Raw genomic sequence first — 22449 nt, forward strand, 5'->3', positions numbered from 1 at the left:
GGAATGCAGAGATCAACACTGGGTCAATGGGCACTGAAGGAGCCTGCCCAGCCTTACCCCCTGCATGTCTGTCCTCCCCAGGGAGATGATGGCGAGGACGGGGCTGGGACACTGACCTGCCGCAGTCTGGTTCTTTCTGAAGGTTGATTAGATGAGAATAGAGTGAGAGCTGAATTGTATTACTTACTGGGTTGCTCCCTTGACTGATGCCACTTTAATACTGACTGCAGTGCTTGCTCATGGTTAAACATTTAAAGCCCTGGGGCATCTTCCACGAGCTGTCATGTTCATCTGCTCCAGATGATTAGTTTGATGTATAGATCTTTCTCTGTGGTCCCAGGCTGCTCGAGCACAATGAGGGAATACTCTGGCTGTGCTTGCTGCTGGAAACTGAGGTGTCAGCCAATTGCTTGCAAGCAGGATATATTTGTCACCTGTGACCTGATTTTAATGGAAGACACTACTTCAGCTTTTGAAGCTTTGTGGTGCGATGGGAGCTGCTCCAGCAGAGAAGTTGGTGCAGAGTTGGAGTATAGAGCCAGATGTTTCTGTGTAAGCTGAGCTGGGTTTGCAGATGTCTGCAGGGAGCCACTTGCTTCCCGGAGAGTGCCTTCTAAGAGGGCTCCCATCCTCTCTATTGGGCTGAAGAGCTGAATTTGCTCAGTGATTGATGGCAGATTTGATTATTCTGCAGGAATTTTATTGCAAATTTTTCTTTATCTCTGTCTTTCTTGCCTTTCCTCCTGGACTTTTACATAAATAAATAAATATATATATATATATATATATATATATATATATATATATATGTATGTGGTTTTTTTCCCCTCTTCAACTTGTGTTTCATTGCCTGCTCTTCTCACAGATCTGTGCATTTTCTTTCCTCTCCCCTTGCGCCTTGTTACATTCAGCGTTGTTTATGTGCAGAGAGGAAGCACATCTTACATATATGGACTGAGTGTACACATAAGAAAAGGGAGGAGTTTGTCATTAGTATAACTGAATTATTAATACTCTATTTCAGGAATCATTTTACTCTGCCACTGATTACTACAGAAAAGTAAATAATATTAATAATGCATTAGACTATTTCTATATAGAGAAAGTCTCAGTAATTGTGATAATGCAGTGAAGACACTTGAAATAGTTCTTCATTTCTGTTCAGTTTTCCTGGTGTTATGCTTACCCTTGTCTTGCTTCTCTGGATCTTAAAGTCAGACTTTGGAAGGTAAAACCATAAATCTTTAGCCCTTGTAGCCATCTACTGTGAATGTTCCTGGATTCTTCCTCACTCCAGGGCATACCTGGCTCATATTTTATGTTTGCTAACACACTTTCACACCTTTCTTAGCTGGTCTGCAGCTCCATAGCGCTTCTGAATTCGCTACGTATGGTGTCTTTGCTGCATTGTTGGCTACTTTTGCTTTGTTTTATCTCCTTAAACCTGCTTTGATCAGCTCCAGGTCTGTGTGCCTTTAACAAACCTTGGGTGAGTTGTTCAGAGCCATGGAATCTTTGCTGCCAAGCATGCGCCTCATCTCTTATCACTCTATGCCTGCACTCCTCTGCACTGTGTCCTGCATCTCCACTTCTCAAGGCCTGTGCTATCACACCATGCCAGTACATCATTGTGTTAGCTGTAAATATCTCAGTCTGCAAAAATCAACTGCTTGTTACTGTTATTTATATAAAACTATGGTTATATCACACGAAGATAAACAGAAGTGCAACAAATTAGCCACGGACACCTGGTCAGTTAGAGAATTTGCTGTCACAGCTCGACTCAGTACAACAGAGCTACAAGAAGATCAGAGAAAGGTCAGAATGGGCAAGCTCAGGAAGCCTGGAGCCTTTCAGACTCAGTGCAGAGCTTACAGCCTGTTGCTGAGAATGGCAAATCTGGAGTTGTCATCCAGATGCTGATGGAAGCAGTACTGACTCTTGAGAGCAAATGGAGGGGTGGAGCACAACTGGTGAGCAAGAGATCCCCAAAGCAGGTGTCTTGGCTGGTCTGTTAGGACAAAGAGTTGTTCTCTTCTACTTGTCCATGTGCCTGTGACAGCTATGACTTTGGGAGGAGACCTCAGCATATGGAGACAAGTCCTCTCTCAATAATTAACACAGTGTGTTGTGATTCTGTGACATCCATCCTGGAAAAAAGTTGCACTCTGCCTTATGCAAAGCTCTTCAGGCTTTCATCAATGTTCTGGATGTTGTTCCATCCTTCTTGGTTGCATCTGGGACCAGCCAGGTTCTGCTAAAGGCTCCATTTTTTTTTCTTATCAGGCTCTCCTGTCTGACTGATCACGTTTTCTTGTGATCTGTTTCAGTGTTTCTTTTATTCCTCCAGTCTTCCTATCATCAGCTGCCCGTTGCTCTAGCCCCTGGGGCTGCTGCTCATTTGCAGTGTTCAGTGGGTGCTTGCCAAGAGTGCTGAAATAAAATGCAGCTCGGCAACTCCTACTCTCAGCCCAGCTGATTTAATGCCTCACATAGGTGTATTGCTGGCATTGCTTCCCTGCCCCTGGGGAAGCAAGTGGTTTTGGAGAAAGGAATGTGGACTCTGTGTATGTGTGTGTGTGTGTTGTAGTCAGCCTCGAGCCATGTGTATGTGTGTGTGCATGTCTATTCCTACACACACATATACCTACACACATGTAAGTGGGTGCACATGCATTTGTCATCAGGGCCTTGTGTCCTTTGAAGCTCGTCAGACACTGTCTGTATCTGCAGCTGCTGCTTTGCCTGGCTTTGCTGTTCCACCCATCTTTGCTGCAGGCTGGAGGAGCGATGGGATATCTCACAAGGCAGAGGAGATGGCCTGCTCCCAGTCTGCTGGGGCAAAGTTCTATCCCTGTGTTCTCATCCATGAGGTTTTTTTCCCTTTCCTGGCTTTAGAGTGTCAAAGGGAATCAGGATGTTTTGGAGGTGTAGTTCCTGCTGAGTCAGTAGTGACTAGGCAGCCGCAAGCCATAGCAATTAACTGGAATAATTGTCATCTTCTTTGCAACTGTAACAATTCCCAGGTGGTTAGCTGGTTTGAGTTCCGTGGTTTTCCTCGGAGCCTGTTCCTCCTCTCTGCTTTGCCCACACACCCTCTTGCCCAAGTCTTTTGCAATCTTTGTCTGGCTTAGCTCCTTGCCTCCAGGAAAAGGTCTTTCTCATCGAGCAGCTCTGTGCAGCCATCACTCTCCCGAAGGCACTACTGCTGTGTCTCTGGCTCCAGAATGGCTGCTGTGAAGTTGTGCGCAAATTTCCCAGAGGGAGACAGGACCTGAGCTGTGTTTTTGTCCTTGCATTCATTTTGTGCTAAGTGTGGAGACTGAGTTTGTTCTGAATCATCACTGCCTTGTGTTTGTCCTATGTTAGAAGAGTTGCTGGTTTTAAAACTCCTTCTCCCTCTTCTGCTCTGCCCCTTTGAAAAGAGACCGTGAAATAACCTAGTGTTGGAGATTTCTGTGCTGAGATGGAGTTTTCCATATGAGACAGTTCCAGGGAGGCAAGGATACATTGCAGTGAGATCAGCTGGACCCACTAGAAATCACTGCAGCCAGTTCTTGTGGGCAAACAGTGCCCTTGCTCTGCTTAAGAGGTGGCAGAAGGGCTTCTGCACATTTTCTCCTCTGTACCTGGTAAAGCCCAAACATCAGTGCTGTCTATGTGTGTGCAAGAGAGGCCTGGGCTGGTCAGTCTATAGTGATGGTCTGCGCTCTTTATTGAATCTTTTCATCCATTTATGGGTTGTGTTTTTAAAAGTCTTTTTAAAGTGCTTTGGGTGTCTTCTCAGATCTGGGCCTCTCTTCCCTGCCATCTGCAGCTTGAGGTTGAATATGTGGCTGGTTGTGTTAAAATAGTCTGGCAGATGTAAGGTGGCTGTTGAGAGCTGGTGGCAGCTTGTGTTGAAGAGCAGGAGCTGCAGAGGAACTTCTTGGGCCCTGTACCCTCATGTGTAGCAGAACCTGTATGTAGGCAGGCACAAAGCAGCTGGCAGCAGCAGATCATGAAGATGGCATCATCCTTGCCAGGTCATGGGGAGAGCAGTTGCCTGTTTTTCTGGAGTCCTCAGATAACATAGGCACTGGTGAGGTTTTTGGGTGTGGAGAGGTAGGCATTTTGGGGTTCCCATGTTTGGGGATGTAGTATTTATTCTCTTGCATGGTTTGCTCTTTTGTCTCAATCCACTTAAGGCTGGGTGGGAAGAGAGCTATTGCTGGTGTTACCTGCTTCAGCTGAGGAGGGTAATTGGAGCACTGTGCTGTGGTTATGCAAAGCAAATGACACTGGGCAGAGAGAGAGAGACTATTTGGCTCCTTCATCTTGTGTTCCCTCCTACTGGACATGTCTACTTTATCAGTCAGTGAAATGTGGATTCAATAGGCTGAAATGGTGGGGGGAGCAGAGGGTGCTGTTGTCCCTTTGGGGGTTATCTCTACAAATCTGTCTTGTCAGTTCTACACTGCCTTCTTAGAGACTCTACTGACCGGGCTGCTCTCCCTTTTCTTGTGTGTGGGTGCCCACTGGCTTAGGATGTCTCTGAATGTCAAAGTTCTAGGCTAGGAGAATAGTATAGGTAAGAGTCTCTAAAATCTGCCCAGTTCTTCCCTAGTCTTGGGCTTCTGGAGTTTGGAGTTCAGTTTGGCCTGGTGTGGCTTTGTTTTTTGGAGCAGCCTATTCTGTGGTGCATTTGAGCTCCCGCTCCTGCAGGTTTGGGGTGCCACAAAACCTTTTAAACAGAACATATCCCTGGTTGGCAATCAGAAATTCTTCTCTATTAGCCTAGCAATACATTAAATACATTGATTATTTTACACAGTGAGTTTCTTACTCATCATTCACATCTTTTTGTTATCCTATTTCTGAAGAGTGAATTTAGCTGTGTATCTCACACTCTCACCTTTCCAGTCTTCTTGGATGTGGTGTGGTACAGGAAGCTCCAAAGGCTTTTCTACTCAGGCAGTGACACCCAAATCTTAAGCCCTCATCAGACACATCTTTCTTTTCAGCATGCATTTAATTAATAAAGCTTGCATGAAAATACCTATTCAGTTACACAGTCAGTGTGCACATCCTCTCTCGTTGCTGTTAACCCACTCCCAGAACTGGCTGTGAATTAAAGAAGCTTTTTGGCAGGAAGAGTTGCCGCAGAGAAAATTAACACCAGCTTTCGTAGACACTGCTTCACTCTGATCAAGCTTTCCTTGGCAACCACTGCAGTGCAAAAAAGATTTTGTTCTTATCAATGTCCTTTTTTCCCTTTTCATACATTTTGTGCGTAGGAAGCTATTGTGCTCTCATTTGAACAGCTTTGGGTGGTGGGGAGAGAGCAGAGTATGAGCCAGAAATTGAGAAATGGAATGATTTTAAGAGATGGGACTGCTGCCTCTTTTAGTTTATTCTTGCAGTATCATGAAAGGGAATATTGATGGGGGAAAAAGAAAGCAAACGTTTGTGTTGATGTCTTAATGAACATTTCTTTCCTCCATACAACATCCTCTTTATGGCACAGGGTGCATGCATTTAGGAGAGGAGGGTGACCTGAGAAGGACTTGGCCCCTGAGCTCTGCCTTCCCTCTGCAGAGGAAGGAAAGAGGAAAACTGACTTTTGCAGAAATCAGCTTTTTGTTAGCTTGTTGAGGAAGGGTGAGGAAGGAGGTGGCTAGGGGAAAGCAGCTGAAACTAGAGGGATGTAAGTGGAAATGAGAACAATGAGAAGAACAAAATGGCCAGGAATTAGGATTTTAATGAAAGCAGGAGAAGAAAAGGCAGAAGTAAAGGTGGGCTCTGTGTGTGTGTTTATGGAGTGATCTGCTGCTGCTTAGTGAATCAGATACTTCAGGTCAATGTGATACTGATGCTCAATTCCTCTTCATTCCTGCTCTTATATTTAGCTTTGGAAATTGCATCTTATATATATATATATGTGTGTATATATATATATATGTATATTTGTTTGGGTTTTTTAAATTTTGTTTTTCTTTTGTCATTTGCTGAAGACAATGGAAACAGCTCTGGGACTCACTTCTCCCACTCCTTTGAAAATTACACTGTTTTTTCAGTCTGCATATGTGGTACACAGTTGTGCTCACATAAGAGAGGGCTGTGCGTTCATGGAAGCTTGGAAGGCTCTGTAAGGAACCTTTCACCACTTCCTTATTGGCTGTCCCAGATGGGCTCCCTGATGAAGAGAGGTCTGCAAAAATCTTTGGCAATGCTGTGAGAGCTGATTCCACCCTTCCATTTGTTTGAGGCCCTACAAGAATGAGAACTGAGAGAGGTTCCACAGCCAAGCTGTTTTTAAAACCTTCTTCCATCATGAAGGTGTACGTAAAGGTTGTGGAGTGGCATCATAGGCCTAGAAATAACACCTTTAAATATGTGTGCCATTGCCAACAGCCTCTGCAGAAACCAGCCTGCAAACAAACAGGACACTTGATCTCAGCTCGCTGATAGATGGTTTCTACAGCAGAAATCTATACAGGAGTCAATAGTTTCTATAAATATCTTGGAAATCAGAATATGGTTGTGGATTATAAAGGTGCTGTGGTCATCAAGCCCTGCCTGCAGCTGCAGAGAAGGTAGAGTTTGTAATGAAACAAGGGTGCCAACTACATTGACCTTCTAAACAGCAAGTGTGGGCCAGGGTCAGTGTTTCTCTCTGTAAGTCCTGTGTGAAGTGCTTTTAGTGCTAGTCTTAGTTCTCATGTTGGTACTAGCATTTAAAAAGATCTCTTCAGACAGAAGTGTCTTGAGATCTTGAATTTCTTTGAAAGCTTCAATTTAGGAAAGGATTGGAATGGGTGGAAGAGGTGATGTGGCCACTGTAGAAGCATAGGTTTGAAGTACTTTGCTTAGTTTACATCCAGAGTTGGAAGCTAGGAACAAAAAGATCATTGCTGTCTTCCCTTGCAACCTTTCCATCCCTCTGGCTGTAAAATACTGAATGCAGTCTTCCAGAGGAGCAGACAGAAGTGGAGGATGGATAGATGGGTGTATGCTCTTGTATGTAATTAATTTTCCATAGTAATTATTTTTATTATTTTAACTGCTGTAAGATTAAAGCCAACAGAAATAGGAGTAGATACTTTTGAGTCTCCTAAGGGCTTGGTAGCTTTACTAGACTTAGATGTAGTGTGGAGCAGGGCAGGTAGGTCAGCAATTTGAACATTCAATGTCTCCATTCCCTTTATTTTGCTAGACCAACTTAATTTGATAAAATGGAGCACATCCAGATTGTTAATGGGCTGTGAGCTACCTTGTTTGGAGAGCTGCTGCACGTTCTGCTGGGAAACAACTTGCTGGCTCTATGGAGGAGCAGCTTTGGTTCCACAGCTGAGCTGTGAGTGTCTGAGCAGGCATTTGAGGCCTCCCTGAACACTCAGAAGCAATCAGAGTGCTAGAAATCATTAATTTCTGCTCTCTGGCATGGAGTGGACTAGAAACCTTCCCAAGCATTTGAGAGGGAACTAGTTTTCAAAGTTGGATACTTCTGACTTCCAGACCACTGTCTGTGTCCTGCTGTAAAACTGGTGGGTGGCTTACCTTCTTGCTGAGTAAGGTGTCCTTGGAGTTGGCTGGAGGCTTCATTGCCCCAGTGTATGGCAGACAGGAGAGGGATGCAAATCAGCATGGGACAGCGTAGCAGTGGGGTAGCTTTTGTTGGGTAGCAGCTAATTTAAGAAACCAAGTTTAGAAGACTGATTAAATGACTTCATGGGTATAGAAGTTCATAACCAATTAGCAAGTTAAGTTAGTTACTAGCTTACAACTCAGCATGGCACTGTACAGTGTTGTTTGACTGAGTCTATGAGTTAAAAATTGCCTTTTTGTAGCATAAATGATTGCTTGCTGAGCAGTAAGCAGGAGGTACTGTGATTTATTCTCTGCACATGGATCAAACTCAGTGAACTGAGCAAGGCAGCATTAAAATCTCCATGTTTGTGACAGCTGCTCTGGCACTAGAAGCTGTGTGGCTCTTGGAGTGGTTTGTTAGTTTGCCTTGTGTGTCACCAGAAAGCAACTAAGCTAAACTCGTGACTGTAAGTGGCCAAAGGCTCTCTTGTGTGAATTAATGGCAAAGCCCTGAACCTTAGTAGTTCACTGTACTATTGCAGGAAGTGGTTTGTTTGCTTGCCTGGTTTGAAGACCATGGCTTGTATTTTGCATTTTTCCTGTGCTTTTCCAGATTGTTGTTTGCTGCTCTGCACTCCTGTTTTTCTGCAGAGTTCCTCACAATAAAACAGAAACGTAAATTTAAGAGCTGCATAGGAAGGTCTTTGCCAGGATTTGATGTCTTTCCTTTATCCTTCCTGTTTTTTTGAAGCTTGTCCTGAGCACAATTCATCCCTGTTGTAACTCAGCAGGATTTTGGTCCATTAACCCTGCCCAGTTCCACATAATGGAGTTTTCCCTTTGCTTTTCTGATTAGCCAGAGGCTTGGGATTAGATAGATTTTCACATCTGCTAACTTCCTATTTCATATCTCCTGATTTGCAAGGCTTAACCTCCCCTGACTTGTTAATGGATCACAAACCACCTGCTTCTTTACCCTAATCCTTCAGAAATATATAGCATAGCTTTGACTTGAAACTCTCTGGATTGGTTCCCCAGAGTAGAAAGTGCAGCAGGATCAATCCCAGTCAGAACAAACGTCTTACTTTCCTCTTCCACAAGTTTACCTCTCCAACCACAGCTCTCTGCCTTAACTATCAAAAAAGTTTGGTGCTTTTATTGCCTTGGCATTCAGAGTAGGGCACGAGAGAAGAATAGGTGAAATAGTGTGGGTGGAGGGGAGTAGTCTAAAGAGAGAGAGACATCTTGTGAATGGTTGGTGCTTGGGGAGGTTAAAGCTCTGGTACCATCTGATGGTGTCCTCTTTGAGCTAGCAATGCTAATGGTGCATTACGTCCCCAGCCAAGCTGAGCTCAAGGTCTTGGTGTGTCAGTCCTCCCCCCCTTCTGCTCTCTTTTCCACTTCAAAATTTACTGCTTCTAGCAGGGTGGCCTGGTCAGACCAAGGGACGTGTCAGCTGTCTGGCCTAGGCAAGGAGATACCAGAGGCATCACAGGTCCCTGTCAACCCTGAGCTGTGCCTGTAACCCTGCTAACACTGCCAGCTGCTGCTGGGGACGTGGAGAGGGGCCCGGAAGACACAGCACCTGTCCTGAGCAGCACAGTGCCAGGGTGTGCCTAGCCTGCCTGGAAGTGTTGGTGAGCTCTGGAGGTGGATGTGCAGTGGGCTTCTGTGGTGCCTCAGCTCTTGCCTTTCTGTTCGGCTGCTTCAGGCCAACTTTTCTACTTCTCTGTCCTGCACGTTTCTCCCCTTGACTGACGTCTGTAGCCTGGCACACGTTGCAGGCAAGCCTCAGAGCAATGGTGACGTGAGTGAAGTCCCCAGCGTAGCAAAGCCTGCTGGCAGGGGAGCAGGAGGCTCCCACAGTGCTCCTCTGTCACAACAGCGAAGGAGGAGCTGGCACTCTCCAAGCCCCGGCAGCGTGTAGGAGCAGAGGGACAGATGAAAACCACAATTTCTATTTCAGAGGTGAGGTGAGAGATAGAGCACAAGGTCAGCAGAGCAACTGCTATTCTACCTCCTCTTGCTCGGCCGTTACACTTCTGGAAGGAGGCAGTGAGGGTCATGTGCTTTCTGTTGCTGGTCCCTGCTGCTCTCTGCTGTGAGACAAATGCTGTTAAGTGAGGATTTAAGAGTTGTGCAAGGTGTTTGTGTAGGGTGAGGAGGGCTCCACTACCCGAGACTGCCCCAGGCTGTTCGTGGTGGACTGAGGCACAAAGGCAATGTGCAGTGGGAAGGATTAGTAGGGAAGTGGAGTCTCTTTTCCTTCCCTCTCCTTGCTTTGCTCTCAGTGGAGGTGATTATAGTGCAGTAGTAAAGCAGGAGTTTACTACTGCTTGCTTTTGCAGTTCATCTTGCTGACACATTTCTGCAAGTTCCCTGAACAAGTGATTTATTCATGTACATCCCTTGGGTCAAGAGTTTTTGGCACCATATATCTCAGTTCTCAACTGGCCAGCCACTTGTGCTTTATTCAGTAGTTTCTGTCCTGCCTAATGTTAGGGCCAGGCTTAGAAATTTGGCCCCTCTGCCTCTCTTTCTTCCATACCCCCAGACCTTTTTTGAAGGATCCCCTCTTTCTATCTTCCTGACTACCTTACTCTGTAGACATGCTGGTTTGATGCTCAGTACACAGGGTCGCTGTCGTGGCAGGGCACATAATCCACTGGGGCTGTTGCACAAACCTTTGTGGTTAACTTTTCTGTCCAGCTTGGACAATTAGAGTCTCATTGCTCCTGGATGCTAGAAAGGTAATTATTTGTAGTACTACCACATGCTACTCCTCAACATGGAAGAGACTTCTGATTCCCCTCTGGACTGCTCTTTTTCTTTGTGATTTCTGGTTAACCCCAGCTCAGTCTGTAAGATTAAGGGATGAAACAGCTTTTTGGGGGTGGTTTTGCTGCTACTCTGCCAGCAAGCATACATATGGTGAAAATCAGCCCTTGTTTTATTCTGTTTCCTCCATCTAGGTGTGTTGTTGTGCTGTTCAACCCTAGAAAAAATAAGCAACACCATATTTTAAACAGTTCCAGGTGAGTGAAGTTTTACATTGGGCTTGCTTTTTCTGTGGGAGGTGAATTCAGTGTTTTTATGTCTTCAGTGAAGTGCAAGAGCTGCCATTGCTCCAGACTAAATCGCCTCAGTGAGAGCTGCCTTGGAGAGAGGCTCCCTGCTGGTTTGACTCCAGCTGCATCTAGTGAGGTGCTATTGCTGATGAGGTATCACTGCTTGAACATCGTGGCCTCATGAGGAGCTGCTAATAGGCTTGACATGGAGGAAATCTTACTTCATGATGTCTGATTTTTTTTTTTCCTTCACCTAAACCCCTAACCTCTTTATTGAGACCAGGTCTTTCATCTGAATAAAGGCACAAGAGTGAACTTTTGGAGCTTTCCTAGTGCTTGTAGGCATGCTGCTTGAGACTCAAGCAGCAGGGAGTCCCCACGGTGAGTGGTAGATCTCTGGTAAAGCAAAACCATTCTGTCAGCCTCTTATGTGTAATTTTAGCCTCCTTCCAGTTTGTCTCAACCTACTCCCCAGTCATGACGTATTGAAATGAAATCACATGTTGGAAACGTTTCTCAGTGTCATTTTCTGTCTCTTGTAGGAAAACAATTACAGCACTTGCTTTCTCTCCAGATGGAAAATATTTGGTTACAGGAGAGGTAAGTGTGAGAGGGCACACCTTCTCCATTGCCTTTGGAAGCAGAGCAGAGGGTGTTAGAAGAAACAAGCCAGTGAGCTGCCTTGACAGACAAATCTGTTTCAGCATTGCATCTCTGGGTGGACCTACTGGGTTATAGGTGGTTCTGAGGGCTCCTCTTGGCAGATGGATCTTCTGGGGTGGCATCTATGGGCAAAAGAAAGGTAGAGTTAAAAGAAGTGGAAAATCAAGTGACAATAAGTGTAAGAGTACACAGCACAGCTATACTCTAGCATTAATGAAGAGTACTTGGGATGGTCCTTAATCATAGTCTGAGTTCAGCATTGTCTGTTTAGGATTTCAGGAAGTAACTGAAGCCAGTAGCAGTGTTGTGGAAAAAGTGAAAAGTGCATGTGGAGTGGAGCTTTAGGAATAGTGACAGAAGATACTGGTGCCTGTGGTTTGGCATTGTGTGTCTGGCTGGGGGTGACAATAGCTTTCTCTTTCCAAACATGCCCAAGAGAGAGAATAAGAATGAGTACATTGCCTGTCTGTTCTGCCTTAGAAGTTCAAGACACAGGCTGTGTCATGAGGCTGGAATTGCTTGGTGCTGGAAATCCACACAAATGCAGACTGTCCCCCATATGGTTGGGCTCAGTTTACTCTTCTGTGTGATTTATGGGCACTTATCACTTGCCTCTGTGCCCCTGTAAGACATAAGGGTGTGAGCATGTGTGAAACTGGTCCCCTTCTGAGCTTCAGCCATAGAGAAGTATGTCAAAGGCCCATGTTTGAGCTGTCAGGGTGGAGGCTGTTCACTCCAGAGGTCCCTAGTGCAGCCATCATGATGGCAGCTGTTGTGTTCACTGGGTGGTTCCCAAGCCGGGCCTGAACCCTGCACGGATCAGGCCCAAGGATAGAAACAAAGATGTTTGGGGATGGAGTCTACCCTGATGTAGAAATAAAAATGAGCACAAATTTTCCATCAGAGCATCTGAAATCATTGTTAGTAAATCATTCTAATGAAAGCATGAGGTTTTATGGCTGCAGTTTGTTTTAATGCCTCCTTTACACTCTAGAATTCTTCATGTAATAAAACCTCCTTTTACAAATATCTATATCTATATATATATATGTCCCTGGTGTTCATTTCTGGTGAGTGATGCTTTCTTTTTCCTTATTTATTTATTTATATACATCTCTGGTGCTATATTCTTTTCACGTGGGGTAGAAGAATGGTAAAAAACCAACAAAGGGTGTGTTTTTCTTCCTAACAGCTCAAACTCTTCAGTTTAAAACTCCACTGGGGCAAATGACAAGTTTAATTAAAAAAAAACACGAACAACAAAACCATTTCCAGTTATACTTGAAAGTTCCTTTTTTTTTTTTCCTTGTTGCTAAACATGTCTGCTCTTGCCCTGTTGTAAAACCATTCCTCTCTTTGGTATCCTCCCACGTGCTTGACATTTATTACTTAGTGTAGCAGTGTCCCCTACCGGTGTTAGCAGCCTGGGCTTAGTTCACCCTCTGTCCCATAGGGAACGGCTTTCCAAGCTCACTTTTAGCAGCCTCATGCTAGCTCTGCCTGGTAACACTTCAGTTTTCTGCACGGTTGGCTTTTCAGGAAGGAGAGCATGGAGGTTAGTCCTTGGCCACCATCATTAAATGTCCTTTCTGTGTTTCAAATCCAGAAGAAAATGCATACTTTACTTTTATTTTTCTTTCTGTGCATGGAGCTATGGATTCCTCATCCACAGTGATTGCACAGAGTTTAAATGATAAAGTATCATCTGAATTTGCTGAGGTCTTGAGATGCATGCTAAGATGCTCAGAAATACAGCTACGTAGGTATGTACACACTTACTTTGGAGAGCTGCTGATTCAGCTCATTGCCAGCCATCTTGAGACCTGAGCTCTGCCTTGCCTCTTCCTCTTCCAGGAGGAAGAACTGTTCCATCTGCAGCAAAATCTGACCACAGCATTTTTCTAGGCCACAAGCAGTTGCTTGGCAAAGCTTTTAAACAGACAAAACATGCACCACGATTCCTAATTTTTGAAAGCTTTGACTTCTCCTTGTCATCAGACTTGCCTCTCCCACACAATCAAGTGACTTAAAACTGATCAGAAAAGCTACCATTTTGCCAGGTTGCCATGGATATGTTATCTTGCAAGCTACTGTTTTGACAGACTTCAATGAGAAATCTTGAGCAGGCTTTTGAGTAGGATTTGCCCATCAAGCACATTCTGGGCCAGCATTTCAGCTCATCTTTTGTGCCTTGTTTTATTTGGGTTTAATAACAAACAATTAAACAAAAGGATAGAATTGTCTGGCAAAAGGTGCTGAGCTGGCATTTCTGAAGTCTGTGACCTTCTGTTTCCCTAGAGAACAAGAGTAGAACTGGAGACTCTGTTCCCTCAGTATCTTTTCCTCTGACACTACCCTGCCCGTACTCTTTCAGGCAGCATGCATTTGGGTGTTACTTTTGTGACAGAATGCTGCTGCTAGGCTTCCAAAGGCCTCCCTCAAATGATGGGGTAGTTATCACAAGTCTTGTCATGCCCTTGCATGGCATAACTGGCTTGAGATCTTGGATGCCCACGTTGCATTAGGAGCAGAGAGTGCGATGGCCTTTTGGTTCACTGAGTCCAGAGGTATGATCTGTTATAATCCTTTATCGTAAGCTGGCTCTGAGCTCCCATTGCAAAGATCAGAAAGCATCAAAAGCAGTGTTCTAGTCTCTGGCTGGTTTGTGAGTAGCATAAGAAAAGGATCAAAGCAGGGAGATGATACAGATGTTATCAGATACCTGTTGAAATGTGCATGCTCCTTGGGCTGCCATTCTCAACCTGGAATTTAAATAATTGAAGGAACCTTCAAGCTTATTGTGAGTGTGCCATCTAGACACCTTTCTCCAAGCACCCCCAACATTTGCATGTATGAATGTGTCAGAACTGACCTTGGGAGTTACATTTCCTATTCTGTCTGCTCTTGTCCCCTCCAGAGTGGGCACATGCCAGCAGTTCGTGTATGGGATGTGGCCGAGCGAGCCCAGGTGGCTGAGCTGCAGGAGCACAAGTATGGTGTGGCCTGTGTGGCCTTCTCCCCCAGCTCCAAGTACATTGTTTCAGTGGGGTACCAGCATGACATGATCGTCAATGTGTGGTCATGGAAGGTAAGTTCTCCAGGAGGTTGGATGGACCACATGGTATTGCTAAATGAAAAAGGGTTGAGAGCCTGACCGTGAACTATTGCAGGTTCATCTTGCTTTCTGTTTTTAAAAGATTCTGTTGTTGTTACTTGGTTTTTGACATTGTTAGACACAAACAAGTTTGCACAGGAGAGAGCACCCCGAAGGGATGGTCTAAGTCATTTCAGTGAAGGGATATTCTTTATAGCTGAAGGCACATGATGGCTTGCTGTGCAGCTAGAAAAGCCTGGTCTCTGAAACCTTGTCAAAGCATTGTGCTTTTTAAGAGGCTTCTTAAAATAATATGAGGTTGAGGAAGGAAAATCTCATCAACCAAGGCTTTCTTTTGTGGTGTAGTGGACACTCTTAGCTTGTTTTGCTTTTGTTGTGTCTCAGAGTTTGTGATAGTCTGATCCCATCCTTCATGACTTGAGAAAGGGAATGTAAGAAAATCCCAGCAGGTGAAAGCTGTAGGAGGTCACTATTTGCCATGGGCAGGGACAGCACTCTGGAAACAAAGTTGCTGTCTTATACTCTAAAAAACATTCAAGTCTGTGCTGTTTGCTTGCATGAGAATATACATTTATTGACAATAGGCCTGGAGGCTTTTATCTTAACAAGCGCTAAGCTGTTATTCAGACCTCGCTACTGTTTCAGATTGTGTAACCCTCTCCAAAAGAGATGTGACTTAAAAGAAACCTTCAGGGCTTCTGTTAAGTGTCACATGATCATAAAATCACAGAATGGTTTGGGTTTCAAGAGGCCCTAACGATGATTTAATTGCAACCCCCATGCCATGGGCAGGGACACTTTCCATTAGAACAGGTTGCTCAAAGCCTGGCTTTGAACACTTCTGTGAAGGGGGCATACACATCTACTCTGTGCAGCAGTGTCTTGCCACCCTCACAATAAATAATTTCTTCTTAATATCTAATCTAAATCCACCTTCATTCACTTTGTAACTGGTACCCTTCATGCTATCTCTGTGCTTTCTGGTAAGGAGTCCCTCCTCATCTTTCCTGTTGACCTCCTTTAAGGACTTGGAAGGTAGCTATAAGGTCTCCCTGGAGCCTTCTCTTCTCTTGCAGCTTTTAAGTCTGTGCTCATTTAGTATGTTTCTCTTTTAATCACATTTTCTGTGCTGTAATTTTAAGATCTCACTGTGAGTTCTTCTCCTGCATGAGCTGGTTTGACTTTTTGCATAGCTGAACTCTCTAGCGATAAAACGTAGGTGCTGGAAATAGAGTGGTCAGCCTTTTGGTTCTTTCTAGTTACACAAAGGAAAGCAGTGACTTGGAGATGGTCATAATGCATAGCATATATGAGTACAAGTTGCTTTGTTTTCCCTTGCTTATGCACATTTTTCTGTTCACTGAGATTCTATTTATAATTATGTGCATGATAGCTTGTGAGGTAAGGACCATCTCACCCTTCTGCACTGAGGAAAACACTTCAAGCATACACTCCAGCCTGTGGCTGTCAGGAGGTCCAGCTAGCCTTTGTTTTCCAGACTGGTTGCCAAAACTAGGAAGACTTCACCTGACCAAAGTCAAAGAAGAGACCAAGATGTGAAAACTGATCTGAAGGACTTTCCTGCATTTTTAACCACAACCATTCTTATATTCACTCTGCTACTGCTTTGATTTCTCCAGTGTTCTGGCTGGGAGACTTAGTCATTTGACTGTGATGGAAAAGAAGACCTCCTGTTGCCTGTGAGGTCTCCTTGCTTCCTTAAAGAAGGCCATAGCAATCATCCAGATTTTGAGGTCTGCAAGGCTCCTAAGCCTTTCTCTGTGAGCTGTCTTAAAAGAAGTTATGTGAATGGCTGTCCTGCTTGCTTCTCCCTCAGTCTGTGTTGAGAGGTCCTCCATGGTGACAGTGCAGGAGCTGGATTCTTCTGCTCTGTCAGCACACAGTCCCATGGGGTCCCTGTACTCATGTGGCTTGTATGCTGAGGCCATTATGTTGGTAAGGCAGGAAGCTACCAAGTCCTTGAAAGGAAGGGTGAAGGAAACATGCAGAGAATAAAGTGGTTCACTGTTGTCAGCAATGTGCTGAATCATTGACTTTTGCCATTGGACCATTCTGCTTGAGCAGTGTCTTTCTGTTTTCTGTCCCTTCCATGGTCTTTCTCATTTCCCAAACTCTTTGGTGTTTTAAGGTGCACATCTGAAATGTAGCAGATTTTGCTTTGTCCCTTCCAGCACAGGCATGAGAGTTTTTTGCATGGTTTGGGTCTTTTGATAAAAATGTATTTTTAAAGAGGAGAGAGAATTTATGGAGGAATTAAGTACTGCTTTCCCTGCAGGGTGTATCTGTTGCCCACTTTCAGCAGCTTGCCCTCCTTGCTGCCTGAGAGCTGGGAGAACTGCCTCTTGTGATGGCCTACATAAGTTTTTACTGTTCAGAATGGGAAATGAGTTTGGTCCAAGCTTCTAGGGATTGTGAAACCAACATGTTAATCATGGCTTAGGCATCTAGTTCCTGCTGGTTTGTTCTTGATCCCAGTAAATGTGGAAGTAGAAATGAATGTAAATGTGAACTGTGTATCTGCCAAATCAGTGCTCCTAACTCATGCTGAGGAGGTGAAGGATGAAATAGCTTGGGCCTCATCTTTTTGCTGCTTCAGTGCTTGTACTGGATATGTGCCTGGAACTGAAAATTGAAGAATGAGTTTACTGGGCAAAGAAATTAAGCTATCTAAACAATTATGTTTCCAGAAAAACATTGTAGTCGCAGCCAACAAAGTCTCAAGCAAAGTAACAGCTGTGTCATTCTCAGAGGACTGCAGTTATTTTGTCACTGCTGGAAACCGACACATCAAGTTCTGGTACCTGGATGACAGCAAAACCTCCAAGGTGAGAGAAGGTGCATCAAGGGTAAGCTGGGAATAGGCATTTCCCTCTTATGGCAGAGTGGATTTTGCCCTAGTGAGCTGTGAGAATTGGAAACTATCTGATTTTGCTGGGATTCAAGGGTAGTCCTCTACCCTCAGTTTCCAAGTCTCAGTCTCCCTGTGGACTGGTAGCACCAAAACTTGTTTTACCCATAGTGAGGTAGAGGCATGGCTCCTGGAGTTGCATAGCTTCATGCTTGTTTTTTAGTAGTCAGTTATCCTGAAGGACAGAAAAAAAGCAGAAGAGCTGTAATCATTTAACATTTTGGCACACAGAGGTGGAGAGAGCTGTTTGATGTTGGTATGAGCATCTCAAACATTGTCAGTGTTATTTTGAAGTGTCAACTAAATTGTTTAAACTTTTAGCCATTCTTCTCTAAAGGACAGAATCCATATATGGTAATTGTTTGCTAGTTCCTGCCTCACAGAATCGTAGGCTTCTTTCAGATGGAAAAGACCTCTAAAGTCATTGAGTCCAGCATGACTGGATCCTGCTTTGGCATCTGCCATAAGTCATGAATTGACCGTGGAAGGGATATTGCAGTGACTTGACCTGCTGTCTCTGGGTCATATGTTTGAGTGTGTAGCTTTGGTGGCACTAATAGTGCTCTGTGTTACTAATGTGCTACTGATGGTCCCGTTATGCTCTGCACCCAAGGGGTCTGCAGCAAGCCAGACATGTCACTGCCTCTCCTTGCAGGCTGTTTGCAGCTCTCTTTCTTTGTGGTAGTTCAGTACTCGAGGCTTATTGTTCTAAAAAAATTTGTCTGTTGGTCTGGAGTGCCTTGCTTTGTTTCTAACAAACTGTATTTTATCGTTAGGTCAATGCCACAGTCCCCTTGCTAGGTCGCTCAGGATTGCTTGGAGAACTGAGGAACAACTTCTTTGCAGACGTGGCTTGTGGAAGGGGCAAAAAAGCTGACAGCACCTTCTGTATCACATCTTCAGGCCTGCTCTGTGAATTCAATGAAAAAAGGCTGCTAGACAAGTGGGTGGAGTTGAGGGTGAGTTTTACATCCTCCTATCCTGCAGTATTGGTGCCTGTTGAAACAGAGCAGGAATAACAACTAATAAGGGCACTGGGAGCGCAAGATGCTGGACCACCAGCAGTGAGAGTCGTTGGGTCTCTGCCACTTTGTGATTTACTCTGGAAGGCCAGGCAAAAATAGTGTTGCTTCTTGGCAAAGGGGGTTTATTAATCATCGAGGCTCTTTCATTCTCAACCTCAGTGTTACAGTTACTGCTTTTCTGGCAAAGTGGTGTCCTTATGTAACTTTGGCCACCCCTGTGTTGTCCCTCATGGCTTGACCTGGAAAAGTAGGAGTTTTAGGAGGATTCTGATTTCTCTCTATCTGCCAATGTTTTACTTGGCTTGTGCACCTCAAATGCAGGTTACCAAGATACTAGCTGGTTTGGCTATTCTAAACCACCACGTTATTCCATAGTTAAGAATTTGATTGTGCCTATTTTCATGCAAGAAGCTCACCTGAAAGGATCCAATGTATTAAAGTCAAGGGGAATAAAAATGTCCACACTTTCACTTAAGTGAAATGCCTCTTCTCTTCTTTTCTTTTCTTTTCCTTTCCTTTCCTCTCTAAAATTTGCCTTTCCCTCTTGCTCAGAATACAGACAGCTTCACAGTAAGTTGGAAAAAAGTTGTGCATTAAACTCATGCCCTTATCACCACACTCCATTTTGTACCATCTTCTGTCGTTTGTACAGATCCCAATGGGAGGGGAAGAAAATCTGGGTTCTTTTTCTTTTCTCATCCCTTTGTGATAGGTAGTGTGTTGGTGTGCTAGCACTGGGTGAGGTGCTGCTGTTTGTCTGCCAGCGATGCTAAATATTGCAGAGGAACAAAAAGCAACATTCAGAGTAAGACAGATACATCAAATGTGTAGGTAGCTCTGCTGACCTCCACCACAATAGATGGCAGAGGAACGGGCCTTTTCCTTAACCACTTGCAATCTGCAATACACCTTCTCTAGGGAGCTCCCCAGAAAGGACAAATTGATTTTTAGGTTATCCTTACTCCCAGGGCTTGACTTCATTTCACTTTGGCTCTTCTGACCATGGCTCCTTTGTCTGTCAATTTGCTGTTCTTCCTGTTGTGTGTCTGGTGACCTTTGAAGAGAGCACATTGCTTATTTGCCTTCTTGTGTGCTCTGTCCTCCTCAGACCACTGTGGCCAACTGCATCTCTGTGAATCATGACTACATCTTCTGTGGCTGCGCTGATGGCACCGTGCGGATTTTTAACCCTCTGAACCTTCACTTTGTCACCACACTGCCAAAGCCGCACTTCCTGGGGACAGACATCGCCAGTGTGACTGAGGCCAGGTACTGTGGAGAGGGCAGAAGGGAAGCAAGGGAGGCTTGTGGGAGTTAGAACTGCTCCCCACACCTTTACCATCTGGTGTGTGGCCTTTTTATGGATTAAAACTGGCAGCCTGTTGTAGGTCTCTCTGAGTTGTTGCAGTCCTCCCTTGCATGGGTGGGCTACAGCCCAAAGCTGGTTGCTGGACTACACAGCGTATCTTGGTCCTTATCTCCCTGGGGTTGCTTGGGCCTTGTGACCTTTTGATATTGGTTGCTGTGAGCAAGCAGGCAGAGGGCACAGAATGCTGTGGTGCACCTCAGTTGTTCCAGAACCATGGAACATCTTTTGCTAACCTCTAGTGAGGGCTGAAGACTCTCCTCTGTAGCAATGTAATGGCATTGCTAAGTCACCCAGGCTGTCATGGGGCATTTCCTCAAAGGCTCCCTTGCAGTCTTTTATAGATCCAAATCTACTGTTGTCTGTAGGTTTTCTTCTTCCTCAATTTGTGCATCCTAGTTTATTGTTTTCCTACCTTGCTCCTCTATCTTCTACCATGTTTCTCTATTGCTCACCTTTTGAGGTGGGTAATGTGATTTCTGTGCAGTTCTGTCTGCCAGCTTGTGGAGACTTGTGCTAAAGAAAACCCATCTTGTCTTGCTGTTTGCCAAGCCTGGTTGGAGCCTTTCCCAGTCTTCTTCTGTTGGCCTCTTCCACTTCTGTCACTAGTGAGGAAATAAATCCAAAGGTGTATTATTCCACCAGCCATCATTCTAGAGGACAGCTAGAGTTCTCAAGTCTACAGATAAATACACTTTTGGTTTTTGTTTTTTTCCTTTATATTTTTTTATCCTGGTGTCTCAACAGATTTTTCTTTAAACATTTTGTAAGAACTTGAGGGAGGAGTTAATGCATTGGACAGTGCAGAGGATCAGTGGGAGATAATGATATTCCATTTAGGAAGCTGGAAAAGGAACTCCTTAATTTCAAGTGTTACCAGTTTCTGTTAGTGCTAAGATCAAGAAATTACGTATATGGACCCTTTAAAAATACTCTGTGCTGCTCTTGGGCATCAGTTGAGCAGAAATATTAATGTGATTATTAAACATGCATTTTTATGCTGATTACAATCTTAACAACAGTTTTAAGTTTTTTAATATTAGTTCCAAAGAAGCTTGAAACACAGGACTCCTTGTATTCCCATGCATGCCAGCGCTGCTCTGTGGGATGCAAGTTGCCTGCCATGAACTGCTTACAACTCTATCAATGACTTGATTTTTTGATAGGATTTGGGCTGTCCTCTTCTAATCCTCAAAGCTTTATACTTGCAGAAGCAGGACTCCAATTGTCTGATGTGGTCCTCATCCCTGCATCTCCATGAGTCCTTTAAAATTACCTGCTGTCAGCCCTCTGACACTTGGGCTATAACTACCTTATTTGATGTTATTAGAGTGTTGTGGGATAGCTGCATTCTCCTCAGATAAGGAGAGCAGCTCCTTCTCTATGTGCATAGCAGCAGGACTTGACAGAAGAGATGCAGTGTAATCTTGGCCTAAGCTGGGGAGAGGTGTTTTGTTGTTCTGCAGAATCTTCATCAGCAAGCTCACCTATCTAGAAGGAACTGTGCCCATCTATGTTTGTGCATCTGGTGAGCTGCTGTAAGCAGCACCAAGCTGGCCTGGGTAGGGTGAGGGTGAAAGAAGCACGTCAGACAAGCATCTGCTGAAATGAATTGTTCCTTTATACTAGTGTGCTCCTGTCTTTGAGTGCAGTACTTGCTCTTCGGCTTGGTCCCATACAAGAGCAGATCCTGCAGTGAACAAATTATAGTACTCACCAACAGATAATCCCCCTCCCCATCCATTTGTTTTGAGGTTATTAGACTTGGCATTCACCACCTGGCTATGCAGGAGTAAATGGTGATGATATCTGGTGAGGATCAAGTGTCCTGTTTGGTCTTTCTTCAGGGAAACTCAGTTGCCTGTCTGCAATGGGACTCTGAGTTGCATTGCAAGAAAAATTGCCCTTACCATGGGACTTTCAGGCTTCTTTTGGGACTCTGGTTGTTCAAGAGACAGACCTCCCCAGCCAGCTACTATTTCTACTTACACCTCACCAGTGCTCTGAGGAGAATCTAAGCTTTCATGCTTCACCTCCTGGCTCTGACCTTTGTAGAGCCTAAGTTGACCAGGCTGTTGTTATCTCTTTGTGCAGTCGCCTTTTCTCTGGTGTGGCTGATGCGAAGTACCCAGACACGATTGCCTTGACCTTTGACCCCACCAACCAGTGGCTTTCCTGTGTATACAATGACCACAGCCTGTATGTGTGGGATGTCAAGGACCCAAAGAAAGTGGGCAAGGTGTACTCTGCTCTGTACCACTCTTCCTGTGTATGGAACATTGAGGTATGTTGTCTGTAGACATGAGTGCTGGATTGCGAGTTGCAGCTGAGGAAGCTATCTAAACAGCTGCCAAAGTTGGATGCAACACTTACTGCAGGGAGAAAGAATTGATCTAAATTTCCTCCTGTGGTTAGTGTGATTGCTATGGGGCTCCAGTTGGAGCTGGGGCCAGTTCTTTGGCTGTGTGGCTGAGCAAATGTGTTAAAACAGTGTTACTGGAAAAAAAGTCTCACAAGTAAAAGGTGAGAGATGGGACAAGAAGCACAACCAGGCAAAGATGAATGCAGAGACTGCTTTCAGAAAATGCACAGAAATTTGCTGTTGACCTCAAAAATTTATTTGAGGTCAGTGGTGAGCAAGTGCTCCAAAGTCTGAAAAAAGGACTGAAGAAAGTGGTAAGATCTAAACTCTGATCACTTGTAACCTATTCCAG

At 44.6% G+C, this 22449-nt stretch overlaps 1 protein-coding gene across 2 annotated transcripts in view; it reads left to right on the top strand.

Annotated features, from left to right (window-relative positions):
• Nucleotides 1–22449, top strand: part of MAPKBP1 (mitogen-activated protein kinase binding protein 1) — a 102743-nt gene that overhangs the window by 43486 nt on the left and 36808 nt on the right. Inside the window, exons 3-10 of one of the 2 annotated variants that reach the window (XM_064146200.1) lie at nucleotides 10542–10604; nucleotides 11180–11237; nucleotides 14218–14388; nucleotides 17124–17261; nucleotides 18121–18303; nucleotides 18922–18939; nucleotides 19478–19638; nucleotides 21830–22019. In XM_064146200.1, coding sequence (XP_064002270.1) covers nucleotides 10542–10604; nucleotides 11180–11237; nucleotides 14218–14388; nucleotides 17124–17261; nucleotides 18121–18303; nucleotides 18922–18939; nucleotides 19478–19638; nucleotides 21830–22019 — 982 coding nt within the window. The remainder of the gene's footprint in view (nucleotides 1–10541; nucleotides 10605–11179; nucleotides 11238–14217; nucleotides 14389–17123; nucleotides 17262–18120; nucleotides 18304–18921; nucleotides 18940–19477; nucleotides 19639–21829; nucleotides 22020–22449) is intronic. The other variant, XM_064146206.1, reaches the window with a different exon arrangement.

The sequence above is a fragment of the Pogoniulus pusillus genome, chromosome 1, assembly GCF_015220805.1.
Source record: "Pogoniulus pusillus isolate bPogPus1 chromosome 1, bPogPus1.pri, whole genome shotgun sequence".
NCBI classification, from domain to species: domain Eukaryota; kingdom Metazoa; phylum Chordata; class Aves; order Piciformes; family Lybiidae; genus Pogoniulus; species Pogoniulus pusillus.